The sequence below is a fragment of the Macrotis lagotis genome, chromosome 5 (assembly GCF_037893015.1).
Source record: "Macrotis lagotis isolate mMagLag1 chromosome 5, bilby.v1.9.chrom.fasta, whole genome shotgun sequence".
Lineage (NCBI taxonomy): Eukaryota > Metazoa > Chordata > Mammalia > Peramelemorphia > Peramelidae > Macrotis > Macrotis lagotis.
In genome coordinates, this window is record NC_133662.1 from 161301039 (window position 1) to 161327987 (window position 26949).

A 26949-nucleotide genomic window follows, 5' to 3' on the forward strand; every position below is an offset into this window, starting at 1 on the left:
ATGGATTTATATTAAATCTGCTTTTATGCTCTGTTGATGTTTGCTAGATATCCGTCTATGGGTTTTTTTTTTAATAGTATACTTGGTCAAGAGAAAATGCTAACACACATATAATTGACTGCATGTTTAGTTCTTGTTTGGCAGTAAAGACTCACTCCAATGTTTGCCAGAATATGTATGTCCCAAAATAGGTTAAAGTCTGGCAATTATGACAGTTTATTCGACAGTGGCTGCCTTGACTATTCTGTTCCCAACCTTATGGTTTGTTTACTTACTTGATAGTGTTTATTAAGCCTGCCAAAGTCCTAATCATTCTTGGACATTAGTCAGTTGCTATAAATAGATAGATTGGCCATAATACCTATACCAGGTGGAGCTCACAACAGCAGGATCAAACATTGAAAGCAACATGGCTTATAAGGACTTTTAATTCTTTACATATGGAATGTTATTCCTTGGAGTGAATGTGACAAATTCAGATTCTTTTAAATGAAGATGACAACACCCAATTTCATGTTCATAAACATTTTTAGATTAATAATGTTCTTAAGATCATATATTTTGATCTAGAATAAATTTTAGAGACTAAGTATCCCAATCTCTCATTTTACACATGAAGAGACCCAGATAGTTGTGTAGGAAGAACTGAAATTTTAACCAACATTCTCTAAATCTAGCATTCTTTCCAAAGATAAATTAATTTGTAATATTACTTCATTAATAGTAGGCATACTATATTGTCCAGAAAATTTTTGTTGAGAAAAATCTTCATCTTTTTCCCCTTTTCAGTTGGTTTTCTGGCCCTAGGAAGTATCATTAGAGGTATCTCCTATACATGAAGGAATGGAATAGCAATTCAAAGGAAAATATTTATTTAAATAAAAAATATTCAATTTACAATGCTTCAAAGCATTATTTTTGGCACTTTGAACAATATAAGATTAACCATTGAGAACAAAAGATAATGTGGTAAAATCTGAGACATTTTTTCTGTACTGAATTTGAAAACAGATGACCTAGGTTCAAATCCTAACTCTATATGACCTTAAGCATGAAAATTTGTCTCTCTTGGCCACAGTTTCCTCATATATAAAACAAGGGGGTTAAACTAGATCTCTATTGTGTCTTTAGCTTTAAATATATAGATCCAGGAAAAGGAATATATGAACCTTCACTTTCAGAAAACAGGGATTGAAGCAGAGAAGTAAAATATAAGCCTATAACCAAAAAAGTGAAATAAGAACCCAGAACATTTTTATATGCTAAAATGATTGGCATAATAAAATCGTAAATAATTTAGTCCTTATGAAATATACTTTGAAGGATCTTCCATTTCATTATTTTGAATACTCATTCCATCAACATAAGATGAGATGGCAGAGAAAGATTTCAATCATGTATGATCAATACTTCAAGGATTCATGATTTCATTGATGTAGATACTTTTACCACTGACAAAGATTGTATCCCCTCATATTTCTCAATAGAAGGTGCTCCTGGGTTGCTATGTCAAAAAAAAAAAATTGTCCCCTGGTGGCCAGCCTTCTGGTGGGAATATGCCTCTCTGCATTTAGCTAGGGAGATGGCAGACATACAGTCTGTTACTGCCAGGCTGTACTTGAAGCCTTTCCAGTTTGAAAGAGCCTTCCAGGGCTTTCATTTTGCTGCCATAACCTTTGAAAACTCAAGGTTGTTCCTACAGGCAATAAGACATTGGAGTTATTTTTTAGTGGTTATTAACCCCAAATGCTTAAATGGTTAAGTGGTAAAATTTGAGAATAGAGAGGATTTTTGTTAGGCCTTTTCTTATTATGCTATTTTAATTCATCAATCTATGGCTGATCTTACTGGCATGTGCACCTAGCAACCCAGTTTTGTCTATATGAGTCCTGTAAATACTTCAGAGAGAATCAACATTTTATTATATTTTTAAAATATGTGAAATATCCACACTATCTATTATCTCTCAGTCTTATAACATTACTTTCTCTAGTCATGTTTGTTCTTGATCTTTTTTCATGACATTCAGAATAAATTAGTATTAGTAAAATTCTACAGTTTTCTTACACTATTACCCTTCCCTGTAAATACCTTACCAGAGATCTTTGGGTGACTAGAATCTCTTAGTTCTGAGAGAGTGGTGCTCCATGATTCATAGCCTTAAATTCTGAGTATAATTTATAATTTTAAACATTTGCCTGAGGTTTAGAAAAATTAGGTAACTTGCTATTTGTCCCATCATAAATGTTGGAAGTAGGACTAGAACCCTGCCCCCTCTTCCTGACACCCAGTTCAAGATTTTATCCACTGCATCATGCTGCTATCAAGACAATAATCTGCATTGAAAAGATGAGCCTTTGCAACTTTGAGAAGTTTGGGATCATTGAAAACACTATTCAGTTCCCTAAATTTAAATATGGTCCACTCCTGTTTGTTTTGGAGCTTGACTTGGAGATGCTGATTTGGGTTTGTATAGTGTGTGTTTGTGTGTGTGTGTGTGTGTGTGTGTGTGTGTGTGTGTGTACATACACATATGTACAAAAATGATCAAGTGAAAGTTCTCTTTTGGTTAGATTATGAAACGTCTGATTGGAGAACTGGGGTTATATTATAAAATGTTCACATCCTGAGAATTCTTCCAGTTCTATATCCTTAATAAAAGTGAGATGGAATATGTCAATTGACAAAAATGAATATGGACTAAACACATTTATTTGAGGTGGGAGGGATAATCTATTAAATTCATTATTTTCTCTTACTTGATTAACACTAGGGAATTGTTAAATAGTTTGCCTTTTATACTTTACCATTTCGTCTTTCATGCTGCTTCTTTTGTTATATAAAAATCTCCTAGGTCTGAACTTATCCCTTTCTTTCTCTATTCCTTTCCCTCAAAAGATGATTTATCCTGTGCCCCATTCTATCTAACTAACTTAACAGTATAGTAGAAAGAGAAATGGGTTTGGAGTCAGGAGTTGAATTTGAATCCAGTTCTGCTACTTTCTTAATTTTATTCTTGGACAAATCACATAATTCTCTTCCACTTTAATTTCAATTGTAAAAATGAATTTGTAATAACTAACATTTATATATAGTTTCAAGATTTGTAGACAGTTGATGAGCTCCTAAGGCCCTTCCAGTTCTAAATGCTGTGTTCCTTTGATCTGAAATGAATCATTGCTTACATACTACTAATTTCAAACAGGTCAGTGTAAGAAAAATTTGATGGATGGGAGGGGGAGAGTGGTTTAGTGAATCTTGAGAATTCCTCACATCACAACCTAAGATGAATATCTACTGGAACTAACCTTAGGGTTGTATTCATGGTTTCTGGACATTGTGGGTACATTTGAGACACCATAAGAAGAATGCAAACTATTTAAGAGAAGTTCCATGGTATTAGTAGATAAAGAGCTGCCCCTATAGTCAGCAATATCTGGAACCAAGTCTTGGTGGGATGATCCTCTTGCCACTTCACTTCTTAATACTTGAGATGTCAAACTCAAATGGAAATTTTCAAATAGAAATTTGTACAACAATCCTTGGGGGTTAAATACTAACATAGTTTTGAAATCTAATGCTATGTTTTATTTTGTTAAATATTTTTAATTAAATTTTAATTTGGTTCCCACTGGTCCCTGTTTGACACCTGTGCCTTAGCTAATTCTCTAAGTCTTAAGTTGCTGAGACTGTCCAGATGTGCTTTCTTCATTCTTGCATTTCCTTTGGAATCCAAAGGTCTAGTGCCTAGCTTGTCTGTATAATTGTGTATTTTGTATTTCAAAAAAAACTGTACATGGTTGATAAATATTAAATTTCAACTGAAAGCACTCCCCAATCTTCCAGGACCCCTTGCAAGATGAACTGGGGTACCCCGAAGTGATTTCTGTCTCAAAGCCTGCAGAATCATAGAGGCAAGGAATCTCAGAAACCATCTAATCCAACCCCTTCATTTTACAAATGAAAAAACAGTTTCAGGAAAGCTTAGATTCTGCTTACAGAATAGCTTCCCTCCCCGTCCCGGACAAATAGTTGAAAGAACTACGTTTCCCAGAAATCTCTAAGGCCCAATCCAACAGGCCCAGCCAATTAGTCCTGAACTATGAGCCAATGGAAAGAGAAAAATTGAATGAACCAGGCTCAGGGCTTCCAGTTAAAGGGCAGAAAGGGCAGGTACTTGTTTCTGTCCCTTTCCTTAGCTTTACTAAGCACTTTTGAGTCACGACCCCCGCCTTTCCCGACCAGAACCCCCTCAAGCAACACAACTGGAGTGTATTTGGTCACTTTTTTTTACTAGTAATGACTCTGACAGGAGCCGTGGTTATGCATTTCCTTACATTTCCCTTTCACTCTTTTGAGTTCACATCCCCCTTTACCATATTGAATGCAATGGTTGGCTCAGTCAATCGATCACCTTCCAAATTTAAGTTCCTCGTGCCTTTGGTTCGCATGGGGCGGAGGATGTCGGTAGAGAGGGGAGAACCGCAATGGACTGGACCAGACCCGCATCCCTTCATCCGTGCGCCCCTCCCCACCTCACCGTCCTGGGGGGAAGAGGTGAGGGGAAGGGAAAAAGGAACATGTCCAAGGAAGCGCCCCGCGGCGCGGCGTGGCTACCAGCAAGTGGGCAGGATGGGGTGTATTTAGGGGGGAAAAAGCTTGGAATGGGAGTCTGTCCTGTTCTTGCCCCGAATCAACCGTCTGAAAGGAGTTAATGACCGCAAAGAGCACAGAGAGACCTCGCTTTCCTGGGGCACCCTCCCGCTGGTACTGGTCCGGCCCAGTCCTGCTTGCCCACTTCTGGACCTTGACTTTCCTGGGACTCAGTTTCCTCGTTTCTAGATGAAGGGGTTGGCTTGGATGGTTTCTGAGCTTCCTCGCAGCTATGATTCTACAAGCTCGGGGGCGGAATGCATTTTGGGGGTACCCCTGTTGAAGACTGGGGGGTGCTTTCATTGAAGCGTCCTTTGCCACCCATCGCTACTGTTCTCCTTTTGGGAGATTCCGTGTTCTCTTTTTTTTTTTTTCTGCAACATTAAAATGAATAAAGATTCAGAAACAAGCCAAGGAGCCAAGCGCCTGTAATAGGCACAACTGTTAGAGGTCAAGGTAGAGTCTGTCAGCTGCCCCCCATCGAGGGCTCGGGGCTCCCGGGGTGCAGCAGGCTCAACGCCGGCTATTGTCTGGGGTTTAGCAGGAGGTAATTGACGGGGGGGGGGGGGGGGGGGGGGGGGGGGGGGGGGGCCGGCTGTGGCCGCGCATGCGCACGCTCGGCAGCCCCGCTCCGCGGCTGGGGCTGGCGCTGCCGCTGCCGGGGCTGGTGCTGCCGCGGCGGCCGCAGTTGGCCGAGCCCGCTGCTCCTCCTCCGGGCGTTGGTGGCGTGCGCGGAGGCAGAGGAGCCGCGCAGCCAGCCGGGGCGGCGAGGAGCCGCGGGGGTGGGTCCGGTCCGCTTGGGGTCGCGGACTGAGAGTGAGGAGGGGGCGCCCGGAGGGACGAGGGCATGGACTCGGCGGAGGAGGGCGCGGTGAGAGCGGGCGGCAGCAGGTGAAGGGCCCCGCCGCCGCTGCCGCCTCCCCGCGGAGGGCCGGCGGCCGGCCGGGGGGCCTGGCTCGCTCCGTCCCTGAGTGTCAGGCTGGGCCCGCCCGCCCGGCGTCGCGGGATTTCCTGCCTCCTCCCCTGCTCGCTCCCCCCGCGGAGCCGCCGCCGCCCGCCCCGCTGACGCTCCTGTCGGCGCTGCCGCCGGGCCCGCAGCCGTGCCGCTGAGCCTCCGGCCCGGGCCCGCGGCCGGAGGAGGAGAGCCGGGGAGACCATGAAGAAATTCAACATCAGGAAGGTGCTGGACGGCCTCACGGCCGGGTCCTCGTCGTCCTCGCAGCAGCAGCAGCCGCCGCCGCCGCCGCCCGGGGCCCGCGAGAGCGAAGTGCAGGAGACGCTCCAGGCGGAGCACTTCCAGCTCTGCAAGGTGACTGGCCCCGGGGCCGGCCCGGCCCGGCCCGGCCCCGCCGGCCCTCTCCCTCCCTCCCTCCTCTGCGTGCTCTCTCCCCCTCAGCCACTCTCATCCCCCCCTCTATCCTGATTCCTCTGCTAATCCGGCCCCTTTCTGTAAGGCTTAGCTGTTCGGCTTTCTACTTCTCTCCCTCTCATCTATCCACCTGCTTCTCTATCCCTCTGTCTACTTTTCTATGGCTGTTTCTATTTAATTTACCTATTGATCTGTCTACTTATCTATCCATTTATCTACTCTTTATCTACTCATTTTCCTAAAATGTTTATCTATTCATCTTTCTATCTACTTCTCTCCTGTTCTGTCCACCTGCTTATCTAGCCATCTATCTGCTTTTCTAGCTCTGTTTTTATGTAATTTACCCAGCTATTGGTCTATCCATCCATATCTCTGTGTCTGTTCCTCTACTAATCTATTCATTTTTCTAAAATGCCTGCTTATCCAGCCATCTATTTTTCCATCTTTTTAAAATTTAATTTGTCTATTGATCTATTGATCTATCCCTTTATCTGCTTATCCATATCTCTGTCTATTCCCCTACTGATCTATCCATTTCTCTATAATGTTATTCTATTCATCTTCCTATCTACATCTCTCTCCCTAATCTATCCCCCATTTACCTATCCATCTATCTGCTTTTCCATCTTTCTCTTTATTTAATATCTATCCCTCTACTCTATTCCTCTATTTAATATCTATTCCTCTACTCTATTCCTCTTTTTAATATCTATTCCTCTACTCTATTCCTCTACTAATCTATCCATCTATATTTATCCACTCATCTACTTTTCCATCTTTCTCTTTATTTAATATCTATTCCTCTACTCTATTCCTCTACTTAATATCTATTCCTCTACTCTATTCCTCTATTTAATATGTATTCCTCTACTCTATTCCTCTATTTAATATCTATTCCTCTGCTAATCTATCCATCTCTATATTTATCCACTCATCTACTTTTCCATCTTTCTCTTTATTTAATTTACCTATTGATCTATCTACTTATCCGTATCTATTCCTCTACTAATCTATCCATCTCTATAATATTTATCTATTCACCTATCTACTTTTCCATCTCTGTCTTTAATTTACCTAATTTATTTTACCTTTATTTAATGTAATATTTATCTATTCCTCTTTCTATCTACTTTTCTCTCTCTGTGTCTGTCACCTTAGAAAGCACTTTGTGATTAAAAGCCTCTTAGCAGGCTATTTTCTCCAACTTCTCTGTTGTGAACTCTCCTGACCCTTCCTTAATGCAACAGTGATTCCAAGATTGCCTCATTTATAATGCTGACCATTGTTAGTATTTGGAAGCATCAATTGCAATAATCTGAAAGGTTTTCTGTTTTTTTTTTTTTTTAAACATAAGACACAATCATGAAACCCTTGTGGCCTCCTTTGGAAATGACTTCTAATGAAGATTGGTTAACAGGCAGCCTGATTTAATTAGCAGTTTGGCATTTACCTATGCCTTGCATTTTCTTTGTTAAAAATGTAGTGTGGATGACTTCTAACTTGAATTTATAAATTATTTCTTGTGATATTGGTGTAAAAAGTTAACGCTGGGATTCTTGCCTCTAAGTGCTGTAATAATCACAAGCCTGGGTCCTTAAGTTCAGGAAGGATGATGCAGCAAATTAGTTCCTTGTTCAATGAGACATTCAAATTAATTTGAATATTGATATTTTTTATCATCTGAAATAAGCATTCATTCCCTTAATATAGACAGACAATTTTGAGGACACACAGATATATTTTTAGTCTCATTGCTCTGTCTTTATTATAAACTTCATAAAAGTAACAATATAACTAGGTTTACTCACGTTGAGTTATGATGTTCCCTTTAAAAGTTTTAAAGTAAAAGGCTTGGTGATTGCTTTATATTTATCAAAGTATGATACCATTTCCCCCAAAAAGGGCATTTTATAGCATATGATACATAATGCTTTTTTTTAAATATGGGGGAAAAGGTTAAATATAGCTATAAAATGGATTTTTGGTAGCCATTACATAGATTCCCTCAAGGAGGAAAATTGTTAATGATGACTTTTCATTTTGATGAGGAATAACAACCTTTTGTCCTAAAAATTCTTGTGAATACTTCTGTGGTCTTTTCTGTAGACTCATCCTTTGCCCTAAACACCTCATAAGTATTTATTTCTGTATAAGTCTTCTCTACTCCCCCCCCCCCATTAAATATTAAGAGGATGGAATGGGGGAATTTTGTTTTTTATTTTTTGCTTTTTTATGTTTTTGTATTTTTAGGACCCAGAACTGTGCTTTGCCTAAAGGAGGTGTTTAATGTTTGTGTGAGTTGAATAACATAAGTCAAGCCCATTAATATGTTTAAAATAAATATTCTCTTGTTAGAGCTATTAAATTTTTATAAACTGATATCACACAGAAACATTGTTGAAAGAGTTGTTTGAGATTGTACATTTTAGACATTTTCCTAAAATGGAGTAATATTTCTTTTTTAGAAAGTAGGTTCCTAGGGAAGAGAGAAAAAGTATATATTCCTTTCTAAAACTCTATCTTGAAGGAATCTGATTAAGAGAAACAGAACTTGTTCTTCAATTTCTCTTTAATAATTTTAATGATTCCATTTACAATTGGCCATTTTATTAAAAGTCTTCAGTTTTCTTTTATTTGTATAAAAATGTTCTGTGACTTAAATGGCAGGCATTTTTTGCCACTCCAGAGGGAAGATACCTAAAGGGAAGATGTTCCAGGGCATAACATCTGAGACATTAAGCTAAAAAAAAATCACAATTTCACATATTGTTGGTTTTTTGCCAGCCTTCAACTTCTGTTTCAGAACATGAATAGGTATTTGAGACAATGATTGTGTTCGTTTTTTTTTTTTTTTAAAAACTAGACATATTCTTTTCTAACATATGATAATGAATTTTCCCTCTCTCCCTCCCTTTTTCTATTTGTCTGTTTTTGCTGTTGATTTCGGCACTTGCTTATCCCAAGACTGTTCGCCATGGATTCCCCTATCAACCCTCAGCTTTGGCATTTGATCCTGTGCAGAAGATCCTGGCAGTTGGAACTCAGACTGGTGCTTTAAGACTGTATCCTTTCATTTTAATTTTTAAAATCGGATGTTATTTCCTCTAATCTTTCTCTGCTTCTAAGCAGCAGAAAGTGAAAATCAGGTGCTCAGTAGAGGGACTTTAGTCTGGATATTTTTGTGTATCTTGCTGATTTGTGTGGCTTGCTGTTTTCGTTTGTGGTTTACAGTCCTTAAACATGAACATAAAGTTAAGTTTGTGTAGTTTACAACTTTCTTTAAAAGGAGTAGAAGTTTAAGAAGAAAAATGGAAATAGTAGCATCTGTTTGTAAAGTGTTCAACATTTTATCTTTTGCAGGAGTTCAGGTTGAAGAATTTTTATTAAAAGAAAAAATAACATTTTTTATTTTATTAGTTTCCTAAATTTTGTTGTACTTATTAATGTAACATCATGATGCAGTGAATATTAAGCAGTAGAGACTTAAGAGTTCATTTCCCACCTTGATGCTTTTCTAGCTATGTGATCTTGTGAAGTCTAGTTTTCTCTAGAAATTATAGTGCCTTCGGTTTTTATCTTACAGGGGTGGTTGATTGTGATCAAATGTGCTATAAGCCAAATTCTTTGCAAATATTAAAGAGCTGCATTCACAGTGACTGTTGTTAGATAGTAAAGTTGAATATTATCTTAAATGAATCCTGGGGTTTTAAATTTGAATATTTAAAAAGTGATATTCTACTCTTGTCAATCTGAAGAGTCAATGAATAAATACTCTTCTAAATACTTTTTATATATTATGTAAAATTTAAAGAAAATATTTTAGGTTATTTAGTTGTATTTGGAAGAAAAAAATGCTATGGAAGAAAAATATGTTTTCTGGTTCATCCAAAGAAAAATAAAATATATTTTTTGGTAAAGTTTTCCCAAACTCCTTCCTATCTTTTTTGAAGATTACATGTGATTACATTTTGAAGATTACATTTTATAGAAAATATAATTTCTATTCAGAGTTTCTTCTAGTCTGAGTTAATAGGAAAGACTTTTTATTTACAAATGTATGTCCTGTGTATTTGCTTTATACTATGTTATTGTGTTATTATCTATTAATAACAACCATAGCTATTATCTATTAATAACAACCAACATTTAGCTAACAATACAAATGAATTATTGTCAAACTTTAGTTCAGACTCATGCTGTACAAATGATAGTGCAGTTATAAGACAATTGGGGGATACTTTGAGTTTTTTCACTGTTTTTATTGAAATATATCTAGTATGCAGGAGGAGTTATAATTGTAATCAGTTGAAGCTTATACTTTTTTTTGAGGTCCTTTGTCAGGATATTTTGATAAGATTATTAATCCTATTTCTGCTTTCTGATTTTGCCAATATATTTTTGCTGTACATTCTAGATGTAAAAGACTGATTTTCCAACAGGTATACTATTCAAGCAAAACTTTTGTTAGTATTTCCCACATAGTTAGGTGACATGTTTTAGGAAGTACATTAAGAGTTTCTGGAGTACAAACTAGTATGGTGAAAAGCTTTGTATTTGTGCTGGATGAGGATCATTTGAAGCAAATGGGGAAGATAAAGCTTAGTGGAGGATATAACAATCATGTCTTAAGTATTTGAAAGGTTGTCATGTAAGGAAAGAATTTAGATCCATTCACCTTTGTCCTAAAGAGCAGAAGTAGATAATAGGTAAGGGAAAACTTTTAAAAAAGACTTTTCCCACAAGTACAGTGGGTTGTTTTGGGAGGTAGTAGAGAAAAAGACTTTTTTCTAGGTCTTTTCTTCAACATTATTGAATATTTTATGGAGAGCATTTCTTTTTAAGTGTGGATTGGACTAGATGGTCATTGAGATTTCTTTCAACTTTGAACTGTTGTGAACTAATTATTTGCTTTATGTTAAAATATGCCACTAAAGTCCTACTTTGAGTCTGAGGACCTTAGTTTAAGTTCTTCTTCTGCTACTTATTACTTTTGTGACCTTGGGCAAATTGTAACAGTTTTGGACCTCTGTTTTCTTAATTCGTAAAATGAGTGTGTTGACTGAAATGACTACTTAAATGTCTTCCACTTCTAGTTCTATATACCTATGAACTTAGAAATACTTTGTCTTTTCTCGAAAGAACTTAGATGATTAGTTTGAAAGGCCAGTCAATCACTAGGATATAAGCTCTTTGATGATTTATTTTTTCTTTAACCACAGTAACTCCTGACCACCTATGAAATCATTAGGAGTATCTATACTGATAAAATAATGAACTTTTAAAGAAGCATTGAAATAATTTATCAATTTGATATGTTGAAAAGTGGAAGAACAGGATATATAGTTTTTTAGATATATAGATATAATGTTTATTTCTCAGACTCTTATGTAACTCTGCTCAATTTACTATGTTTATATTTTATTAGTAGTTTAAAGGGTTTAATTTGTGATATTGTGTCCCTTTTATAGCTGAAGAATAGTTAGTGGCATATCTGGAGATTTCTAAGCTATCTCAACTATGCAAAGAAATGTTAAATGTGAAATGTTAAATTTCTGATTAATTTGTGGCTTTCTGCACATTTTCTCCTTCCATTGAAATGGTTTTCTTCTTATACCTTTTCTTTGAATCATATGAACCATTTATTAATTATAATATCCTTAAACTAAGAAATATTAAATGTCTGCTATATACTAGTCACAAGGCATACAAGTAAAAAACTTAAATGGTCCCTGCCCTTGAACTTATATTCTATTTGATGTGCTGGGAGTGTGCCTGAGTACAGCCTATTCATAAGTATATAATATGAGGAAGAAGCAAGCACTAAACTGGAAGTAAGGAGAGGTATTCTAAGAAGGTAAGAGGAGGAAGGAATGCATTCTAAGCATAGGACCTATGCAAGATATGGTGATGAGAGTAGAATAAGAGTTTGGCGTAATAGGATTGTGTGACTGAAACATGGTTTATGAAGGAAAGAATAATATATTAAATAGAAAGATAGTTTGAGGATAAAGTGAATTGCTTCAAATATTAGATTACTTCAAATATTAGATTAAGCAGTTCAAGATTTTTGAGCTAGGTTACAACATGGTCAGACCTATATTTTAGAAGTATTAATTTTGCGTTTGTGGAGAATGGATTGGAAAGGTAAGAAACTTGAGCCAGAACATGAGGATATTGCCATAGTCCAAGCAAGAAGTGGTGAATGTCTGAACTAGATTGTTGTATGAGGGGAGAGAAATGAACAGATGAGAGAGATTTAAATGAGTAAGATTTAGTAGCTAATTAAATATCGGTAAGAGAGAGAGAGATAACAAATGACTGAGGTTGTGAACCTGACTGATTTACTAGGTGGTGGCAGTTTGTCCTTCATTTTTAAAGAGGACCAATGACATCTCAAGTGATGTCTTGCCTTTTGAATGACATATTTTGGATTTAAGTAAGGCAGAGTTGCACAGAGTCATCAACCTCATTCTCTCAGTCATCAAACTCCAGTGGCTGGATTTACTTAGGTAATGATTGGATAGGTAATGGTCCAACGAGCAACTGTCCCACTGTAGTGAGGGAGGCTGATAGAGCAAGAGTCAGTCAAGGCTGTCAGTATAAAAATCTCCAGAGATAAAATAAGATGAACACTGAGAAAATGCCATTTAATTTAGTAGTTGAGATTGTTGATAATCAGAAAATACTTGCATTTGAGTAGTAGTATTGGAAATTAGATTGCTATGTGTCAGAAAGTGTTGAGAGATGGGAAAATGAAGATAATGAATGCAGAAAATTCTCTGGAGGAATTTGACTGAAACGGAAAGAAATCACAAGATTTGAGATTTGGAAGGCACCTAATTGATTCTCTTGTCCAATCCATGCATAAACATGCAAGACAAGTAGTTGTCCAAGATTTGTTTGGAGACCTTCAAAGTAGGGCAGACCACCCTTTCTAAGAGGCAGTCCATTCCACATTTGGAGGGATCTATTAGCAATATTGGAGAGGGTGTAGTTTGTGTGTATGTGTTATTTTTTTCCATATCAAGCATTCCAATTTATGTATCCATCCTTAGTTTCTCTCCTCAACTCCAGGCTCATGTTCTCTTCACCCTGTTGGACATTTAAGACTGAACTCATGGGAATTAGATCACAGAGAGGGAATAGAGATAGAAGGCCAGAATAGAGTCTTGGAGAATTCCTGTGACTTGAGAATGGTACATGATACAGCAAAGGAAATAGCAGTGTGGTTATCCTACAGATGGGAAAATCAAGAAAGAGCAATACTATGAAAATCCAGGAAGGAGATAGTATCCAGGAAGGACACTGGAAAGTTGGCATGCTTTATTTTTTTCTATTTAAGATTGAAAAGAGATTAACCAGTATTTTATGACTAACAAAATATTTAACATTAATTTACCATCTTTGGAGGCAGCTCATTTTATTTTCTTTTGCCTGTGCTTTTTATCAAGTTTTTTTCTTACGTGAACTTTAAATTTATTTATTTATCATCGATTATAGTAAGTGATTAATAAATGCTCATTGACTGACTTGTGAGCTGTTTTGAATCTTTTGTTCCTTTGACAACTCTTTAAATATTTATAAACTTCTATTCTCCTTTTACAAATTGAGCATCCCAAGATCCTTCAATAAATGGTATCATTTGCATAGATTTGAGTTTCTTTACTTTCCTGATTGCCCTCTTTTGGGTATTCTCTAGTTTATCAATATCTCTCCTGCCATAGTCCAAGTGATGAATGGACTAAAGAAGATTAGAAATAAGTGTATAATCTTTGTATAATCTTTAGTTTTTCTTTTACATCTGACATTACAATTTGATTTAAAAGAACTAAAAATATCTACTTAATTATTGTTTCCATTTTGAAATATTTATTGTTATATTGCTTTTAAAGAATTACATGTAATTATCATTTTTAATCCTCAGTAAAGCACTATTAAGTAGATTTTTTTCTTCTGTTGAAAGAAATGTGATTACATTAGTGTAGGGTAGGGATTCCAGGTAATTCTTATCAATCTAAACTGTTTTGTCACTTAAAAGCCTTCTAGTTGTCTAGATAATGGCCTGAAACTCAAACAAAAACGAGGGGGGAAGATGCTAGACCATACATAAGGATCCTTGTAGCTTCATAATGACTTAGAAAATCACATATTTATCTACAGTTTTTTGTATTTTAGTGTATTTTATTAAATATTTCCAAATTGTATTTTTATCTGGTTTGGGAGCCTCTTGGGAGTGTTGTGATTGGGAGCCTCTTGGGAGTGTTGTGAGCTACATTTTTCTTGCAGGTTATCTATTTGCTACCTCTGATCTAGGATACTGAGGGATTAAATGATTTGTTCAGGGTTACACAGATTTATTGAAAGGATTTGAACCAACTTCTTGCTCTCTCTTTGTTAGGTTTTCTGTTCACTATAACACATTGTACCTCATGATTATCATTGATGTGTGTAGACAGACATTATTAGTTCTTTTTTTATAATATGAAAACTATATTAAAGAGAAATTATTTGACTTGTTGATGTTCCACTATGTGGCAGTTAGGATTTGAAACCAATTGTTTATCTTCAAATCAGTATTTTTTTATGTATGCAATTGTATTAATAAAACTAATATTTGTTTCTGAAACCATGTAATCATTAAAAGATAAGGAATAGGAAAATGCTTCTAAAAGTTGAAGTTCCTCTTCCTTCCTTAATCATGCTTCATTTAAATTTGTATTGAATTCATGAAATGAATCAAAAAGCTGACAGCACTAGTAAAGTCTCATTTTTGTGAAAAGGTTGTCTATATTTAACTTAGTTTTTTTTACTCCAATTTAACTCATTTTGAATTTCCTTTTAGAATTTTTTTCTCTGGTAAAAAATAAATGCTAATTATTAATTTCCATGAAATTATGTTGAATGGAAGCTTCTTATAAGTACAATGTCTTATTCTAGTCATCTCTGTCCCTAGAACCTAGTACATTTGCTGGCATCTTAGTGAATGCTTGGTAGTAAATGCTTCTTGGTTGATTTAATTTTATATGAAGATTTATTATTAGCTTTCAGTTATTGTGACTCAGTAGTCCCATTGGTTTATCTTATTTTATCTATATTCTTAAATGTTTGATCACTAATATTGACTTCTGTGTGTTTTTCTCATGAAATCTTGAAATTTCTGAAGTATGTATTCTTTGCTAGGCTTGGCCCTAGAGGATAGCTGAGAAAATGCATATTCCTGTATTCATATCAGAGCTAATGGAGGGAGGAAGGAGTAGATAAAGAGTATGGAAGATTGCATGTGCTGTATCACAAGTTTGATGAGTTGTTTTGCTGAACTATTTTTCTTTGAAAATTTTTTTATCTCCATAGGAAGTTCACTGGGTAGGGCATGGTGAAGAACATATTTGGAAATGAATATGATGTAAAAACAAAACATAATATAGTAGAACATGCACCCTCTCTAGAGTCAGAGGTTTTGGATTCAAATCCCATCTACAGTTTGACTTTGATCAAGTAACTTAATATTGCTTAGCCTTAATTTCTTCATCTGTGTTGCTTAGCTTCAGTCTTTTCATCTGTAAAGTGAGGATGGTAAACTGTAATCCTGTAATTCCAACTCCAGATCTATTATATGAATATTTATAAGAATTTATTTAATGTTTCACATGCTTTTTTAATAACTATTTTTGTATATAAAATTAAATAAATTAAAACTAATTGCTAATTTTCTTAGGAGATAACAAGTCATGGAAAAATGGTTTAAAATTTTCTAGTAAATTGGATAAATTTGAATGGTGTATGCTTTACAATTGGATGGCATAGCTTATTATATGTAAGGTACAGTATAGTTCCAGATCTTCAGAATGAACAATCATGTCATATATAGAGGAAAAAAACATAGTGGTCATTCAGTAATTAATATAGTAATTAAATAAAGACTTAAGTAGCTAATTATTAATGAATAAATATATCTATTGAAGATCATATAAGGTAGTTACATGTGTAGCTTAAATCAGACAGCTTTGGTTATGTGTACATCGATGTGTGTTTGGGAGAGGTTTTTTGATGATTTTGTCATTGACTCTTTCAAAAGTTGTTTGAACATTAAGTATTAGTGTTAAGACAGTAGTTCTAAGGAAGGAGATAAGAATCTTCTTTAATGATTTGTAGTTTCATGTGAAGAATAATTGCTGTTAGGAATTTTTTCTGTTCCTGGTAGTTTTGAAAGAGGTTTGGTGGTATTAGTGTATTAAAACTAATATACTGATGTACTTATTCTTATTTGCTTTCATATTTAATTGAATATTATTTGGAACAATTTTGTAATCATTCCTAATAATGTATTAATTTTGTCTCCATATACAGTAAAACTTTTAAACTCAATCTTGTTTCCTTAATTTTAGAAAATCATTACTTTTGTGTCTTGGTTTAGATATTTTATTTCATAAATCTAGTATAAGCTTTTGTAGATTTTTTTTGAATGTAAACATTCACGTTTCTTTCTACCTTTTTTGCCCGCAGCAATTAATGTTGGTTCATATATACAAAAATTACTTTTGTGGTATCCTTTTTGCAAATAATTATCAGACATTCATTGCCACTTGCCAGATATTTCATAAATAATCTTCCCTGTGATTTGTTCTCACATTTATCTGTACCTTCCTCTTTTTTTTCAATTTTGTTTAGAATAAAATGCTTCTTTAAGTCAGGAACTGGCAGAAGATAAACTTTAAAAATAGTTTTAATAGTTGCCCACTCTACTTATTTTTCCCTAAAATAGATAATACTGGTATAACCTGGATAGTTTAGTTTTGGGGCTAAGATGTTTTACTGCTTACTTCCTTTACTACTTATTTTCTCTAAATTAGGGTTAGTGCTTTGGGTACTTTAAATTTGCTTGGTATTTAATATTTGTTTTTACATCATGAGATATATAGGTATTGCTTTATCACAGTAGATATGTCTTTGAAGCAGCTCTTTTTAAAAAATTTCTAAAATGTTGAGATCTTATATTTCTTACTCATTATAGGTCATAGTCCCTATAACTATATAAATTAAATTTTTTTTTCTTTTTTAGTTTTTGCAAGGCAAATGGGGTTAAGTGGATTGTCCAAGTCCACACTGCTAGGTAATTATTAAGTGTCTGAGGCCAGATTTGAACTCAGGTACTTCTGACTCCCGGGCCAGTGCTCTATCCACTGCACCACCTAGCTGCCCCATAAATTAATATTTCTGTTACCTCCTTCACCTACCAAAATTATTTTTATTGTAGTAGATGCTTGATAAATGTTTCCTTGATTTAAACTGTTGAATAAAAATTGTGGGAAATAGGCTACAGAGACAGCTTATGATAATTGAGAAATTGCATAGAAACTAGTTTGTTGATTGTTGAAAATATGTAGGGGGTTGCTAGGTGGCCCAGTGGATACCTTAAATAAATAAAAACTTAAAATTAAAAAAAAAGAAAATTGTCTACTAAAAAAAGAAAATATGTACATATCCAGGTGAATTTTATATATATATCTGAGTATAACTGTTATTTGTTCTAGATTTATTATTAAAGAATTACCATATTTTTTACTTTCTTTCATTACTAATAAATTAATAGTTCTTCTTCCCCATCATTTTCCTTCCAAATATGTGGATTGACTTGATTTTTAAAGCCTCTCTTGATTAGGTTTTTGTTATAGGGAATAATTAATTCTGTCCTTAAAAGTACATAATCTTGGGGCGGCTAGGTGGCATAGTGGATAAAGCACCGGCCCTGGAGTACCTGGGTTCAAATCCGGTCTCAGACACTTAATAATTACCTAGCTGTGTGGCCTTGGGCAAGCCACTTAACCCCATTTGCCTTGCAAAATCCTAAAAAAAAAGTACATAATCTTTTCTTGTAATGATTGTCACTCTGCTTTTTCACAGCAAGGTCCTGCCAAAGGTAACTATCAGTCTAGTGATATCAACTCCTCAGTACTTTTGTGCTAAATTGATTTCCTTCTAGGGTATTTTTTCCCCTTCCTTTTGAAAAGGAGAAAAAAAAGAGAGAAAAGTTATTCAAAGAGTTTCTCTTCATTTGTTACTGTTTTCATACTGATATTGTTTTTAAAAATCTGTTGTTTTATCTAAGACTGAATGTGTGTACTTTTAAAAATGTATTCAAGGCAATGGGGTTAAGTGACTTGTCCAAGTCACACAACTAGGCAGTTATTAAATGTCTGATACCAGATTTGAACTCAGATCCTCTTGATTCCAGGAGCTGGTATTCTATCCATCCCCCTAGCTAACCCCCATGGCTACTTTTGATAGACTAACTATGGCTATACATACATATATACATATACATATACATATACATATACATATACATATACATATACATATATATATATATATATATATATATATATATATATATATATATATATATATATTAGCAAATGGGGTTAAGTGGCTTGCCAAGGCCACACAGCTAGGTAATTATTAAGTGTCTGTATAGCTATATATTTTTAAAAATGTTTTCCACAGGATCTTACGTGGTACCTCATCATACTGTGAATATGACCTTAGGTGAATTTGAAGTGGGGTGTAAGCCCTGTCAGGTTCTATCATTCTGGAAAGTCTGAGAATTGCAGTCCAGTGAAGTACAGGGAGGCTCATCACCAGTAGTCTGGCCAGTTGATGAATCTTTTAGCTATGATCAGCCTGAAACAAAGAAAAATTCAAAACATCATGCAGTGCTGGGTAAATTCATTCTATTTCAATAATGACAGCTGCTAAGTGTAGTAAAAAGAACAGAGGGTGTTGAGTCATGTTGTATTAACTTTAATTTAATGAAGATTTGCATTATTTTATCAACTTTAATTTTGATGCTTTTAAGTGAAAGATCTTTGTCCATTGACCAAGTGTATAAAGTTACTGAATCATAGTTGATTTTCTTGAAATATATTTGATATTCTTGCTATTAACAAAACTGGAAAAAAAAAGAAGGAAGATACAGAAAAATGGGAGAATAAATCACAAAAAATATTATTTCATGAGATATCTTGTAATCTGTATTGTAGTTCTGCTAAGTATTTGCCAAAATGTTACCATAAAGAAGTAGAGAAATTTTTCTGACTTGATTAGACCCTTCAAATTGTCATAATTTGCTAACTTAAGTACAAAGATGAGAAAAGGTGAACATTAAAAAAAATTAAAGAATGTAAAGTTTAGGAAAAAAAGAAATAGCAAAAACTTGAAGATTATAGAGAAGACTTAAGACTTACACCTTTAAGGGCATGGGACTTTCTTTAGAAAAAGAATTGGTAGGTCATATTTGCAACAGTGTAAAAAATTATTCATATGAATGAAATCACACATTCACAACATCACACATTCACAAATGTTTTAATTGTGTAGCTCTGAGTAAGGAAACTACTTTACAATGCAAATCAGCAAGTATTTTGTAACTTTTATACTTACTAACTTATATAGAGATTAAGTGATTTGCCTGAATTTCCAAAACCAGTGCCTGTTAGACGATAGACTTGAACCCAAATCTCCTCTCTGAATTTAGTTCACATTAAAAATATTAAATTGCTTTTTGGCCGAGTTTACTGAGTGATAAATCTGCTTTTTCAGAACAAAGATAAGAATCAGCAAAAAGAAAGAAGAAAAAGAAGATATCTAATTGAAATAGCTCAATGCAGAACTATTTTAATAGGCATTCGGATTTGAGAAATGGGAAGAGATATTCTAAATAACATCAACAGTGATTTTAATAAATTTTTTATATATATATTTAATCACAAGTAACCTGTTGCCACAACAAGAAGTTCAAAAGAGCCAAATCTTAGCAAACATTTGATTATTTAATGTCCTTCATTTTCAAAGACCATGACATCAGGGAGGTGATTTCATGACAAAGACATGAATTTGATTTGATTGAGAAGGATGTGTTGTGCTAAGTTACCAGCCTCACTTTCTCCTCCAGTGCCATCTGGGTCCAATGGCCAGATACAAATCAGGACAACTGGAGATAGTCCTGATAGGAGGCAATCAGGGTTAAGTGACTTGCCCAAGGACACTTAGCAAGTGACCAGATTTGAATTCCTGTCCTCCAGACTCCAAGGTCAAGGCTCTGTCCTCTGCACTATCTAACTTATTTGATTATTTATCAAACTGACAGATATGTCAGCCAAAAGCTATGCTACTTAAGATTGCTACTTATTGCTATTTATTCTTATGAAGTTTGGTGATTGATTATAAACAATGTTATTTTATTTAGCAGAGAGAAAGTAAAATCTTGGCATGAGATCCAAATGTGCAAAAGCATGCAAAGGGCATAATAAGGATGAAAATGAAGGGACAAAAATAGAAGGAAAACAAAAGATGTGAAAGAATTACTAGAAAATTAGTTATTTACATTATCAGAGACAATGGGAGCTACCAAATATAAATATATATATCACAGTCGTGGATGTGTTTTAAAGATGTGGTAGAAATGGCCATCATTGAACAGGATTGGGAAAAGCAGTTAGAATGTATGTAAATAACAAAATATCTGATGTAGAGGAATGTAATGTATGCATGCGGAAAAAAATTGCCAGTCATATTAACATCCTCAAAAGAGAAAGCTAAGAAAACCATAACTACTGACCTAATTTATCTTTTTTCCAATTTTATACAATTTTTGTTCTAGTCATTTACACATGAAATAAGGGCATTCTCAACTAGGAGGGTACAAACAGGCTTTTAAAAACAATATCCCATAATGATCCAAATCTTTATTATTTCATAATTGATGGAGAGATGGAGAGATTATAAGATTCTACTATGTAATTGTTGATTTTGAAAAAAAAGCATTTGATTTGGTAGAATTATAAAGATTCTTTTCTACCAGTAAATTTCTCATTGACTTAGTTTAGCAGTATCCTTTAAGATTATTTGAAATAATCTCATTCAAGGACTATGTTCATAAACAAGCTGGTAAGATATTAAAAATGGAGATGTATTCCTACAAAACTATTAATCATTGTATTAGAAGAGATCAGAAACAAAATCTTAAAGAGTGACTCTCTTTGGATACTGGAAGTCGCTGGATGTTCCTACCTGCAAATGACACCATCCTGACTACATCAAACTTCAGGATATTGCAGAGCCTTCTCGAAAAGAGATACATAACCACTTACATGTTTAACTTGAACATATGTAAAGAAAAAACTAAATGGGATGAAAAATGAATTTGAATGGAAAACTTATGGACTATACATTTGGAGCAGATAGTGCAGATAGAATACTCTGTCCACGGTAAAAGGAGAAAACAGCTTGAATTGCCTCTGGAACATTACAAAACTTCTTTGATGATCCCAAACCCCCTTTGATAATGTCAATTTCTTTTTTAGCACCAGATGTTATTATATCAACAAATTGTGAAATACAAGTCTCTGAAAAAATAAAGATAGGTAACTCAGGTCAATGATGGATGTAACAAGGCTGCTGTTTATAATCAATGAGGAACTTTGAAAAAGACCTGGAGTAAAATAAGTCATTAAGAAATTATGGCAAGAAGAAAAGGAATATTGGAATAGCCAGAAGCTTCCGATCTTTAATCTTTGCAAATGTTAGAAGAATGCAAGAAAGACCTCCAGTTTTTTAGTAAACTCCCTAGGAATTTTTGGTTGGATATGAAGCAGTCATGTGGGATGGGGAGGTATTGATGAGTTGTGATCTGTATCTTTTGAAAGAATAGCAAACGTGACATAATCATAGATCCACATGAATATAGTAATCTGAGTTAATTTCAGGTGTCTCTTTATTTGTTTTAGTTTTTCGCAAGGCAATGGGGTTAAGTGGCTTGCCCAAGGCCACACAGCTAGGTAATTATTAAGTGTCTGAGGCCAGATTTGAACTCACATACTCCTGACTCCAGGGCCGGTGGCCTATCTACTGCGCCACCTAGCCGCCCCCTCAGGTGTATTTATGACAAATATTTACCTCTTATAGAACTATTTAATGATAAATACAATTATATGATATCTAGCTCCTAATTTATTTCTATCACATTTAGATTCTTACCATATATTATTGAATGCTAATATTGGTATTTCTATTACAGTTAACTCAATAATTAATCAGTAATGAATTAGCTTGTACTTACATGTTATTTCAATATTTATGAAGTTTTTAAAAAAGAAAATCATGTGATGTGTTTGCATGTTGCTTTTTTTAAATAAATTATTTGAAAATGGATATACTTCTGGGAAAAAAAACTTCCTAATGATTAGAAATGAAATTGTCTGTCTTGAGAGGTAGTATGTTTTACCTCTTGGAGGTTAAGTAGCATTTGGATTATCCCTGCTTTTAGATGTTATGAAAGGGATTCTTGATCAGGTATAGGTTGGACAAGGTGATCTTTGCAGTTTCTTCTAGGTTTTACATTATGTGATTTCCAAGCAAGGCAGGTGGATCTTCCTACACTAGAGAATAGATAGCTCAATTAATTCCTATTGAAACTTTAAGCCTACTACTTAAAAAGAAGTAGGAAGAGTAGTCCTGCAGTCATTATTCATTATTCCCATCTTAAGAGGTGGTAAAAAGCAGTACTGGAGGAAAAAAAGAAACCATTACTTTTGGCAATCTATTTTTTTTTGTCAATATTCATCCGAAATGGCATTTTTTTGGTGGTTTTTGTTCTGCTACCTAAGAAATGAGTTGGAAAGGTTTTTCTTGTTATTGGAGGAAAGAAAACATCTCATTGCAAAGTAGGCTTTTATTTAAGTAAGTAGACTTTTGAGTTAAATATGATGGCTTATTTCTGTATTACCCTTAATTGTGTGAAACCTAGAAAAATTAAATATATGATAATAGTTTGTAATAAAACATGTTTTTCTGAGGCATTTCCTTTTTTCTCGGTGCTATTTTCAGACATTTAAAAACTGAAACATCCTAAGGCATAGTCATAACTGGAATATTCTATAAATGAGTTTATACACATTGACTGTGGTTTTCATATTTTCTGCTTGGAAAAGAGCTCTAAGTGTCTTCTGGCTAAGTTAGTTTTGAGGGGTTTTTTTGGTGGGGAGTTTTGGGAGTCTATTGTAATTAATTTACAGCTATTAGATCCTTTTAAGCAATGGTGACATTTAGAGGAGTATCTTTATTAATAGGTGATTATGAATAAGTACACTTTTATATTTCTTTTTCTTCATAATTTAAAGCTGTTTGTTTGAATCTTTTGTAATTGCATGCAATTAACTTCTCATTTTAATTCTATCTTTGTTAACAGTGAGCTTTTAAAAAATTTTATTTTGATAACTAAATTTTGATAAAATTGATTTCCTTTGTAATCATATATGTTTATTTTGAGCATTTCAAAACATTATTCTCAGAAAATGTCTATTCATAGATTTCCTGAATTTCTAGATGGTCTTGTACATAACTGATTTGGAATTGGCTTCATCATTAGTAACCAGTCATTTCCTAATTTTTAAGATTTAGCTAGTTTCATTTGTGTGTGTGTGTGTGTGATATTGACTGTTGCTTGCCATTGTCTAGCAATTTCATATACTCAATTTGAAAAAAAGATCACAATGTAGGTGAGATTTTTCCGCAAAACTTGGACTTCTTTTTTTTTTCAAAATACTGAAGGAAGGAAGGAAACAGGTATTTATTACTTACTTTTTGTTAGACTCTGTGCTAAACATGTTACAAATCCCTTATTTAATTCTCATGACAACCCTGTGAGGTAAGCTATATTTTTAAATTTTTTTTTGGTCATCCATCCCTCTAGTATAGTTTACATTAAAGTCACTAAACATCAAAGGATACATTGATTTGTTTTGGATATTTTTTGCTTTAAAACTTATCATGCAGGGTGGCTAGGTGGCATAGTGGATAAAACACCAGCCTTGGAATCAGGAGTACCAGGGTTCAAATCCAGTCTCAAACAATAATTACCCAGCTGTGTGGCCTTGGGCAAGTCACTTAACCCCATTTGCCTTGCAAAAACCTAAAAAAAAACCTTATCATGCTAGGTTGTAAGGATACTATTATATCTGAATTTTATTTAAAATTTTTGCTACTGGGGAAAGTATCACTACAAATAATTCCTTATTCAGTATTCATGTAATTTTTACATTTTGTACCTTCATACACTCCATTGATTTGAGTCTGATATTAAGCATTATTAAATTTTCCACATTATTCATAAGTCTTCATTGCTTTTAGAATTAAAATTTATCCATTGATACTTCTAACACCATTTAAGCTTTTGTAGGAGTTGATTTCCCAATGGTTTACCCTAGCCTTGGCTTAAAGTTTATTAAAGGAAAAGAATCATAATCAGTTAAAATTTTAATTTATTTATGTTTATCTTATTATTAAGGTATAATATTTAAACTCAATTTTTCCTCGTTACAGTTCCTTCTTTTTGTGTTACCTTAATAAATAGCACAACTTTAAGCTAAAAATATGAACTTAAAAAAACATAAGCCATCTCAATTAGGGTTTTGTTAGTTTGTTCTCCTCTCATTACAAACTTTAATGAAGGGAACAAAGACAAAGCTCATACTTCTGGATCCTGTTTATTGAGTAAACCAAAGATAGGATTCCATTTGATGGGACTCAACCCAGACAAATTAGAACAGATACCTTGGGGACTATGAGTGATCAAACTACTTTGTCTACCCTTCAGTGACTACTAGGTCTTTTTCTGTAGGGTTTAACAAAAAAAGAGTAAAAAGGATAGATCACAAATTAATAATTGTTTGTTGAAATAGTTATTTTCCATCATTGCTATATATGGGACAAGGTGCTAAAGTAACATTTTTTGTAGCCAGAGGAAAACCATTTAAATATTTTATTTATATTTCTAAAGATTAAAGCATATCATTTGTGTTTGTAGAGCACTGATTTTTAGAAAAGGCTTACTTATGGTGCATTACTTAATTTTGATTTCTTTTTGTTTCAGTCATGTCTGACTCTTTGAGGGGTTGAGGAAACTGAGGCAAACGGAGTTTAAGTGACTTGCTTAGGGTCACAATTAATTAGTAAGAATCTGAGATTGGTTTTGAACTACTCATGAGGATGACTCTTCCTGACTCCAGGCTCTGGCTCTCTCTCTGCCTAGCTACCCTTTGATTTCTAAACAAGAGAAAACTTACCAATTAGTTGAATATACAATTAATAATCTGTAATCTAAATCTTATAATACTACATAAACGGGTAACTAGATATGTATCTCGAGTTACCTTTTATATCTTTTGTCATTTTCTCAACAAAAAAATCCTTAATAGCATTAATCACAGTTTTGGTCGTCCAGGAGTAGAATGCTATTGCCAGCATGACAGTGGTGCTGCAGTAATCCAGCTCCAGTTCCTGATTAATGAGGTTAGTGAAGTACTTTAATTTCACTTTGTTATATGATACATCATATTTTTCTTTTGGTTTCTGGATTTTGGGGAATAGTCAAATGATTCACAATTCATTCTCAGTGATAGGATCACAGATTAAGAGGTGGAAATAAATATTAGAGATTTTTCTGGTCTAACCCTTACATTTCAGTGAGATTCAGGAAGCTTGTTTCTTACTCAAGCATACTCAGGTAGTAAATCCCAGCAAAACTGGAATTCAAGTCAAGGTTCTCTGATTTCAAATCCAATGTCTCTTTTTATTACACTATGCTTTGTGAAAATAAGCATAGTTATGATGAAAATGAAATTTAATGATTGCTGCTTATCCAAGTTTCATATAATTTATACATTCCCTCCAAATATGGCAGATATAGATTGGAAAATTTGATGAATAATTTTTATAGAAATAATGGCTTGATTTTGAAATTATGATCAAATTGTAAACTTAAAAAAAGTATTCTGCATACAGCAGAGCTGTGGATTTGTTAACACCTCCCTTAAAGTTTGCAAAATCCTTTGCATAGATTGTAGTGTTTGATATTTATAACTTATTCTTTGGGAAAAGTTATAGATATTATTGTTCCCATCTTACAGAAGCAACTGACTTGTCTATGATTGTATAATTAATAAGTGTTAAAAGTAATAATTTGAATCCCTTTCTTTCTTGACTGTAGGTCTAGTACCTTCCAACTGTATCATAACATTTCTCTTAGATGATCTCTTACATCCTATTTAACTCCCAACATTCTATTAATTTGTATGTCTTGAAATATCTGACAAGTTGTAAATAACAAAAGACTACTAAAAATATTTTGGAAATAGAATTTTGGAAAATAAGTAAAAATGTAGTTGGTCTAGCAAATTTCAGATAATGAGGGAAGAAGGTAATAATTGCTTTGTCATGTATTAATAAAAGAAGGAGGACTATACCTTCTCAGTGTCTCTATCTTTGTTGGGAAGAGTTAGTTATAACTTTATTTTGATGGAAGAAAAGGTGAAGTATAAGGTGGAGGAGACACTTATTGAGTAGTAGAGGGAATTCAGACCTTTCAGAAATAACAGTGGCATATAGATCTAGAAAAAGGAGCAGCAAAATGGCATAGTGGGGAGGGTGCTGGCCTTGGAATCCAGAAGACTTGATTTTAGAGGCCTATAGTCTCAGACATATACTAACTCTATGACCCTGAGCAATTCATTTAGCCTGATACTTCAGTTTTCTCAAATGTAAGATAAAAGATATTTGTAATCTTCTTAACACGCCTATAGAAATGTTAGCTGTTATTAAATAAATACTGATAGATAGTAAAGGTAGGTGATAGAAAGTGTTAGTTTGGAATTGAGTTAATTTTTTTGATTTAAGTAAGTCATGGTAATGGTGTAAATAAAAACTTGGAGTGGTAAATGATAGTAATATTAGGAAGTTCAGTGCTTCAAATGAAAATTACTTGAAACTACTTTTGGTTAATTGCTCTTAATCTTTTTTCTTTTAGTCAACTTGTTATGGCAGTTGCTGTACATTAGTTAAATTTTGTGTAAAATTATTATGATTTGTGTTGA

The 26949-nt window shown here is 34.4% G+C and overlaps 1 protein-coding gene across 2 annotated transcripts in view; it reads left to right on the forward strand.

Moving 5' to 3' along the window:
* The first annotated feature begins 5511 nt into the window (after positions 1–5511).
* Positions 5512–26949, forward strand: part of STXBP5 (syntaxin binding protein 5) — a 195148-nt gene continuing 173710 nt past the window's right edge. Inside the window, exons 1-3 of one of the 2 annotated variants that reach the window (XM_074187788.1) lie at positions 5512–5962; positions 8987–9084; positions 25288–25369. In XM_074187788.1, the coding sequence (XP_074043889.1) occupies positions 5810–5962; positions 8987–9084; positions 25288–25369 (333 nt within the window). In that variant the 5' untranslated portion in view covers positions 5512–5809. The remainder of the gene's footprint in view (positions 5963–8986; positions 9085–25287; positions 25370–26949) is intronic. The other variant, XM_074187789.1, reaches the window with a different exon arrangement.